Raw genomic sequence first — 9,125 nt, forward strand, 5'->3', positions numbered from 1 at the left:
TCAGTTGACAGTTGGTCTGTGCAAGAAAAACCTCAGTCATGGGGAGAAGTTCCAGAACAAATGCAGCATTTGCCAGGAGTCAAACTTAGGACTCTGTGAGCTAGCAGCCCTAATGACTACGGTGTATGTGTTACACATCACTAGCAAACAACTAAAATAAATTAACTTTTAATAATTCAATTTAATGTCACCCAACACATATTTATCCATTTTGTACTGTATATTGTTTGCTGAAGATATTCTTTCTAAAGGGGCCATTATGCATGACAGGGCCTGTGACTACTCCTATTAATATACCGTATGTCAACTTACCTCTCCAGCTGTATACATTCAGTTGTTTTAAAGGTGAACCACGCTCCCTTCAGACTCTTTTCTGGCATCCACATGGACAGATTCTTTATAACATGTATACATAGTGCCCTGGTGCTGCCTAATTCACTAAAATGTACTGATGGTACCTACTTAGGCAAATGACACCCACACTATGGTACTCCACTAAAGCCTGTATTAAATTTTATATCTTTGCTACAGTCAAAATGTATAGTCTATAAAATATCACCAGAGTGAGTAGATTTCCGTAATTCGGACATGCTTTTATCATTTAAAGTTTAATTTTTTTTTTTTATAATATACACAATATCAACAAACTACAGTTTAAAAAGCAGTGACAAGTGTGCAATCCAGCCATTACAGTGCCTGCTGCCGCCTACAATGAGAAACTTTTCCACAGAAAGGTACAGAAGATTAACAAATTAATTTATAAAAACTACAGTGATGTAACATGGTAGTCATACTGCTTCAAGACTATACAGTTATGTGTAAATGAAAAATGTATCATCCAAGATGATAATCTCCAAGTTAAACCAGTACATTATATAAGGTACTAACCTTTTCCTGCCTGGTTCATAGATCCTGTATCTCGACCACACTGTCCTTTATTGTTAACACCAAATGTCCACAACTCTCCATCTTTGGTGAGGATGCATGTATGAGCTTTTCCCATTGCTACATGAGTAACAAAGTGTCCTTTCAGATCTGTAACCTTGCCTACAAGAACGAAACAGATTATCAAAAACAGAATGATAGCCAATTTCAAACTAAAAACAGATGTACATTTTTCAAAACACTGACTTACAAGAGCTATCACTGTAAACAGCATCTTTTCCGAACATGTAAAGCTCTCCATCCTTTGTTACAATGCTGCTGCTTCCATTGTTACATGCAGTGTAAACTGCAATTTTGCCTTCCATTTTAATAATTTTCTTGGGTTTGTAAGGCTTTGGTTGCCTTCGGCTCTTGGCTATGAACAAGCATCAAAGGAAAAAATGCTCATTAGAAACGCCGCTTTGAAAAGTCAAGAAATAAATTTCAATAAACAAAAGCATTAAAATATACGGCATATATTTCTTCTCAGACTAACTTTACTCTGAAGTAGTAAAATTAAACATTTACCAAATATCAAATCAAGTTATATGAAACATGCTGATTAGGTTGGATTCTTGCTCAGGTCTTCAGTATGATTTATAAACAAGTAGGAAATAGTGCTACCTAAAGCATTTTTAAAAGCAGAAATACTTTCAAATTTCATTTTCAAACAAGCTGCAATGACCTAATCAAGAGTCTTAAAATTGACTAATTTTAAAAAAGCAACCATCACAAACTCGCCTTTCTAGGTATTGTGTAATGAAGTTGTAGTACTCCTCTACAAAATGTATTAGAGTATTTGAGCAGTGCACATGTACACTAGCATTCAAAAGTTTGGAGTCAACTAGAAATTTTCATGTGTTGGATAGATACCACTAAAAACGCATTTAGAATATAGTCAAGACATTACTACTGCTGCTAATAGATATTACTGCTTGAAATAACTGATTTTTTTTATTTTTAGCAGCCATTGTCCTAGTGGTAAACTCCTTTTAGCTCACCAATAGTTAGTTTTGGTTAACAGCTAATTGGTTACTATAGAAACCTTTGTAATTGCTGTTCACTTGGGTTGCAAGGTACTGGCATTCCTAAAGTTCAGTACCAGGTACAAAAACAACCAAAACAGTTTTCTCAAGAAACATTATCAGTGCATTTTCTTAAGTTTATCCCATGCTAACCTTAGAGGGTGAGTTTTAGCAGAAAAGTCACATCCAAAACTGGCAATAAAAATATTAAAATGAGCAAAAGAGCACAATTTCTCAAGGGCCCAACAGAGTAGGATCTCTTCTGGCAGTAATGGGATTTGAATCAGCAACCTTCTAGGTACCAGTGCAGATCCTTAGCCTCAGCACAGGAAGCTTAAGCATGGCTCATCACACAGGACAAAATTTCAATCAGAAAATTATAATGACAAAGTAGTGGTGACCGGTGTCAGCCTTTAAAACAAAACAAAAAAAAAGATGTCCAGAGAATCCCTAACTGATAAAGGAGATGTACATATAGAAGGGAATAACAGGACCATTGAGTTTCAATGATAGACTAGTGTATAGGTAACTGTGTGGTTAAGTGAAAGTGTCTGGGTGATTTTAGGCATGTGATATGAAATGCAAAGTACAACTGGATGAAAAAGGTGCAGTGGGGGAAAAAAAAGTCAAAAACATGACACCAATGTAAATAGTGGTGGATGATATTAAGAGAAATGAAGGGAAGGCTAACAAACAGAAAAATAATTTGTGGAATACACTACCACTTATATTTGAATATGTTTATTTATAAGGGTATAAAAATAAATTATATAGTACATATTACTAAAAAACTAATAAATCAGTTAGTCAAAGATAAGCTTCATACTTGATTCACCATCTTCCCCCTTGCTTGCAGAGCCAGTAAAGAAGACACTTCCATCCTCCGCTACTAGCAAAGAATGTGAACCATCATGACCAACAGAAAACTGAACAATTTTTGGAGATTTGGTAATGGGCAGTTCAACCCATTTCCCTGCAGAGGGACCACCCTGTTTGATTCCCAGGCTCTGATATTTGCCAGTATAGTAGATCTATGTAGGGAAGCACAAACAAAAGACATATTACTGAACGTAAAATTAAAGCAAATGTTAAAATATTAAATATTTAGATTAAAACAATTTATTGTGTACACAATCAAAGTCAAATATTTCAATAAAAAAGTCTAATACGGTGAGTAAATATTTTATTAGATACCAAGTCCCTCCCACTTACATGACTCTTTAATCAGCAACACTGTCATATGTGTACAAAACACTATTTAAAATAGGTAGGTAGACAGGTATGGAGATTGGAGAGAGAAAGGGAAGGCATAAAAAGAAGAGGAAACATGCTGATATCAGACATATCTGCATATCTTTGTCAAGAACAGCATTCCTGATGTGGGCTTAGGTATGCCAGTGTCACATATGTACTGAGGATAGGCCATTATTCAAAAATATCCAGTAAACATAGTCTGATGGTCAGAACAACAGACTGTTCACGAAATGGTTCAAACTAGCATGACAAGATAAAGACAGGCCAGACTTGTTCTGCCAACAGTTGGTGAAATAGCCATATCTGATCGCGAATAGCGGCTAATAACCCAAAATCATCACATTCTTAAGTTAAAAAAAAAAAATTGTGACTGCAGTGGACTACAAATATACACATTAGGTAAATGGACAAACATTAAAATGGACTAATGGAACACACATTCTTTTAATTCATGCTAACACAAGGATTAATATAAGAGTAAAACACCATTAGTTCATTGACCTACCAAAGGCTAGCAAGGAAAGTTGGCAGTATAATGGCAAAATACACACTTACATACACAATGCTGTGAAAAAGTATTTGCGTGTTTGTCACTCTTAAATGTTTCAGATCATCAAACAAATTTAAATACTAGACCAAATGCTGTTTTTGAGTGATTTTATTTAAGGAAAAAAAAAAACCATCCAAACCTACATGGCCCTATGTGAAAAGTAATTGCCCCCAAACCTAATAACTGGTTGTGCCACCATTAGTGGCGATAACTGCAATCAAGTGTTTGCGATAACTGGCAATGGAGTCTTTCACATCGCTTTGGAGGGTTTCCAAGCATGAACCGCTTTTTTAAGGTCATACCACAGCATCTCAATTGGATTCAAGTCCGGACTTTGGACTAGGCCACTCCAAAACCTTCATTTTGGTTTTTTTTAAGCCATTCTGAGGTGGACTTGCAGGTGTGTTTTGGATCATTGTCCTGCTACATAACCCAAGTGCACTTCAGCTTGAGGTCACAAACTGATGGCCGGACATTCCCCTTCAAGATTTTTATGGTAGAGAGCAGAATTCTATGATCCCATTTATCTATATCTATCTATACTAATAAAAGGCAAAGCCCTCACTGACACACTCATCACTAATTCTCCAACTTCCCATGTATGTGGAAGGCTGAAATTTGACAGGCTCATTCCTTACAGCTTACTTACAAAAGTTAGACAGATTTAATTTCGAAATTCTACACGTAACGGTCATAACTGGGACCTAATTTCGTCCATGTACTGTATACGGCCATAGCCTGCAGCTCGGTCGACATATCGACAGCGCGATATAGTGAGGGATCACTGTGTGTGTGTACACACATATATATATATATATATATATATATATATATATATATATATATATAAATATATAAATATATACAGTAATCCTCGCTATATCGCAGTTAGCTTTCACTTTCGCTGCTTCACTCTATCGCTGATTTTAAATGTAAGCACATCTAAATATATATCACAGATTTTTGCTGGTTCACGCTTCTCCGGACAATGGGTCTTTTAATTTAGGTTACATGCTTCCTCAGTTTGATTGCCCAGTTGATTTCATACAAGGGACGCTTATTGGCGGATGGCTTAGAAGCTACCCAATCAGAGCATGTATTACATATTAACTAAAACTCCTCAATGCTAAAAGATATGCTTGCCAGCATTTTGCTTTTGTTTTGTTTGCTTCTCTCTGTCTCTCTCACTCTCTCTGCCTGACGGAGGGGTGTGAGCAGAGGGAAATGTTTACACAGTGGCTGTTTGCCTAGAAGATAAGACGCCTCCTCTACAAAATGCCGCTTTACAGGTGCTTCTGTATACTTAAAAGTATGTATTGATTTTTGTTTGCTTTTCTTAGCGAGCCTTCTCTGACATTATCTGCTCTTCACGATGCTCCTTTGAAGATATGTTTGCATTCTTTTAATTGTGAGAAAGAACTGCCATCTCTGTCTTGTAATGAAGCACAGTTTAAACTTTTGACTAAAGGGTGTTATTTCATGTCTAGAGGGGCTCTAATAATGTTAACAGTGTGGGAGAGTTTATAAGGGCTTAAAATATATAAAAATAACCATACAAACATATGGTTTCTACTATGGAAATTCATTTATCAGCGGCAGAGTCTGAACGGATTAACCGCGATAAACGAGGGTTGACTGTATATATATATATATATATATAAATATATATATATATATAATATATATATATATATATATATATAAATATATATATATATATATATAAATATACTAACAAAATACCCGCGCTTCGCAGAGCGGTGAAATACTGTCTGAATATTTTTATTAATAAAAAAGTAAACATTTTTAGACTGAACGAAAATATGTAAAAAATTAATTGTTAAGGATCTCTCTATACCACGCTGTCAGTTCGGCCCTCTGGTTGTAATATGACTAAGCTGTGTGCTGAGCTCACTCTTGAGCATGCAACATACAGTTGGCCATGTGAAAAGCAACCTCAAATAAATGCCAACCTTTTGTAGTGTTTGTCCCTGAGACTTATTAATTGTCATTCACCGAAGCAGAGCCTTACTTCAAATTGAACGCGTTTGAATTAAAATGGGAGATTAGATGGTATAACGGGATGCGAGAAATAAAACTGTGTCACTGAGGCACTGCCAGTAAATATAGTTGCTTCAATTAGGTTGTTTTATAGAGATGTGACCTGAAGTCTTGTGCGTTACAAAGCTCGGTGGTTGTAAGTTTCTGCTTCCTTGGCGAAGGTCGCAAACGTAAAGAAGACACCGCAGTGACACACAGAAGAGAACCCGTGGATTAAATAAAACCTACACAATAACTGTAACAATCAGTAACAAATGAAAAATAAAATAGAAGAGAGAACCCGTGAATTAAATAAAAAGGTTGCTTCGTTGGTGAAGCAAGGAAAAAGCACTTTCTTATATGTGCGTCGTTTTAAAACAGTGCAGAAGCTGAGAAGCTGCTTCCTTGGCAAGCTCGTAAACGAAAGAAGACACCGCAGTGAACACAGAAGAGAACCCGTGGATTAAATAAAACCTACACAATAACTATAAAAATCGTAATAAATGAACAATGAAACAGCGGAGAACCCGTGGATTAAATAAAAGGCTGCGTTGGCAGAAGCAAGGAAAAAGGACTTTCTTATATATCGTTCGCTTATAAAACAGTGCAGAAGCTCTGAAAAAGCTGCTTCCTTCGCAAAGTAAGGAAAGCGACTGAAGAGGCGGTGTGCTGTAAGTGTTCGGCAAGGCAGCTGAAGCCCTGCATTATGGGATCTGTAGTTTATTGTGTTACCAGTGCTTCATATCCCCGGGCCATTAACAACAATAATACAGTATATAAAATGATCTCGGGCGGATATAATTACGCCGGCCAGATGCTGCCTGCGGCCTTGAGTTTGACACATATGGAGTAAATAGAACTTGAAAAGATGTATTTTTTCGTACATCGAGCCCGCGTGCTATTGTGGTTTTGCTTGCATGCCTCAATAAGTCATCCTCCCCTCGCTCTTACTTTTTTACCGTTCATCTAATGAATACACTGAGTATGGCTTTACCAAAACAATCATTGATGGTGAATAAAGTATCCATTATTCGAGTATGTAGATTGGGATATATATATATATACATATATATATACCCGCGTATCGCAGCGGAGAAGTAGTGTGTTTAAAAAGCTAGAAAAAGTAAAGGGAACATTTTAAAATAACGTTAACATGACTGTCAATATACAGTATTTGTTTTGTGAGTGTTACTGAGTGTTGCTGTCATCAAGGATTTGATTATCATTATTTCTTTCAATCAGGTTCGTATTTGTAGGATGTGTTGTGTTCAAGTTACATTCCGTGTTTGTCAATCGTTGTAAAGATGACAGGTTTCTTTCATTGATTAGTTTCTTACTGCATCAATAAACAGCTCGTCTTCTTCTTTATCTGAGACCTGACACACTGCATGCACGGTTTTTTTAACACTGTCTTCCTTTAGCGGGACATTGACTTTTTCCACCGTGTGCTTTGTTTCCGCAGTAGCTGGATTTATGAATATGCTTATCAGACGCTTCATATTTTTTGCTGCCTTTTCAATTATGTAATTCGGTTTTTGTTCAGCGCTGTTTGGAACTGTTGCTTTTTATCTGTGCACTGCATCAGTTCACGTGAGCCACTCGGTGTACATGCATCGAAGGTTCCCAGCTGTGCTGGTGCCATCTCGTGCTATGTCCATGGCTGTATTTAATGTTACCTTAGTCCTGGCACTTAAAACTTTCTCTCGCAGTTTCGCTGAGTTTGTGTCAAACACCACCCTGACCATCTCATTTTCCTCTCCATAAGCACAGTCCTTCACCCGTGAATATTTACCCGTGGCAGTTTGCTATATATATATATATATATCTCCATACACTGATGCAGTACTACTTGCTTAAACTTATTTCAAGAAAACATAGATGCATAAGATAATAAAACTACAGTAATATATCCTAGTCAAACCTAGATTTATTTTTTTTTTTTTAATTCTCAGAATAATTACTGAACATAAAAGGTAATCAACAAGCTATCATTTATTCATTCACAACAAATTCAAGATGCACAAACTGGATTTTCAGACATATGTTTCTTGATGCAAAATGCTTAAAATGTCTTAAGAGGTGAATAAAACACCTTCTGTAATGTTGTTATATCAGTAAGGAAGTGTTAATACTCTTGTTACTTTTAAATTCTTGTTAGAATATAGCTGAAAATTGAGTAGCATTAGCTAAAGATTAGTAGTCAAAAGGAATTTAAATGCTATACCTTTCCATTGGCAGTTTTCATGAGTGCAAATTCTCTCCCAGCTCCCAAGATTGCAGCCTCCTCATCAAACCCAGTACCTAGCATAAGGGATTTGCAATTAATTTAAGAAAAACAAATTGTATCACTACAGGAACACACTTTATTAAAATTCATAAACATAAGAAATGAAAGCGTGTTTAGTGAAATACACACATAACAGTGCAATTAAAAGGGTCAAAGCTCTATTTTTAAGATTCAAAACTCTACTAAACATGTAACAATTATAATTGAACTGAACCAAACTGTGCTAAAAAACATGGGTCAAAAGAAAAGAATTCAATGATTTATAACATAGCTCATGAAATACTGCACAAGCAGTACAAGCAAACTTCCCCTGCAACATAAATTGTAACTTGAGCGTAACTTTTACAAATTAGGTGCTACATTTGTTATAATGTATCAAATGTTATATTAAAGTATATTTATCTTTTAAATTTTATATATTTAGTGATGAAAAGGCAAAAAATTATGTGTAAACATAAACATGTGTATAACGATTTTTTTTTTTTAAATCAACAAGTCAAAATTTGATAACTGCTTGTTTTATTTTTCTTTAAACACAATCTTTAATTCACTTATAAATAACCTGTAGTGTACCAATTTTATAATACAAATAATATAATCCTGTCATATGATAGGTACCACTGTTTCTAGGTGATCTGTACATAGCAAAGGCAGAACACTGTGAGAAATACTTTAAATCTGTGCATTACTTTAACCTTATAATGTAGACAGCATTTCAGAGTAAAAGTTTTTGAAGTTTTTCTTTTTAAACAAGGGTGAGCAAGTAGTGTCGCTAGAACAATAGTATGAATGCACACATGTGAAATATACATATGGATAGTGCATATTTACTGTATGACACAAAATGATGACATTTATTACAATCCATTTACTTGCAGTTGATGGGACACTGGCATTGTATGAAATATTGCTAAACACAAAATGCACCACTGCATTGATATAATTTTCAATGTTCACTTATTTTGTAACTTTTTGGACTGTAAGAATAACATGCAATAAGAAATTTACTATTTTTAAACTTTTGCGGTGTCAATTAATTCTATAA

The 9,125-nt window shown here is 35.4% G+C and overlaps 1 protein-coding gene across 1 annotated transcript; it reads right to left on the bottom strand.

Moving 5' to 3' along the window:
- Window positions 1-868: 868 nt before the first annotated feature.
- On the bottom strand, window positions 869-8,233 carry LOC120524664 (E3 ubiquitin-protein ligase MYCBP2-like). The gene is made up of 4 exons (XM_039746485.1): window positions 8,018-8,233; window positions 2,776-2,980; window positions 1,136-1,300; window positions 869-1,047 (listed from the first exon to the last, which is right to left on the bottom strand). Exons 1-4 carry the CDS (start codon window positions 8,099-8,101, stop codon window positions 884-886), a joined length of 618 nt encoding a protein of 205 aa, XP_039602419.1. The 5' UTR covers window positions 8,102-8,233; the 3' UTR covers window positions 869-883.
- Between the last annotated feature and the right edge of the window lie 892 nt (window positions 8,234-9,125).

This window comes from Polypterus senegalus, chromosome 2 (assembly GCF_016835505.1).
Source record: "Polypterus senegalus isolate Bchr_013 chromosome 2, ASM1683550v1, whole genome shotgun sequence".
Classification (NCBI taxonomy): domain Eukaryota; kingdom Metazoa; phylum Chordata; class Cladistia; order Polypteriformes; family Polypteridae; genus Polypterus; species Polypterus senegalus.

Bases quoted from the DNA above. Each gene is read 5' to 3' on its own strand.
- LOC120524664 (XM_039746485.1), bottom strand. From the start codon at position 8,101: ATGCTAGGTACTGGGTTTGATGAGGAGGCTGCAATCTTGGGAGCTGGG. The intron at 1,301-2,775 runs GTATGAAGCTTA...GCTTGTTCATAG, and splicing joins GGGGGAAGATGGTGAATCAA to CCAAGAGCCGAAGGCAACCA. The intron at 1,048-1,135 runs GTAAGTCAGTGT...TCGTTCTTGTAG, and splicing joins TGTTTACAGTGATAGCTCTT to GCAAGGTTACAGATCTGAAA.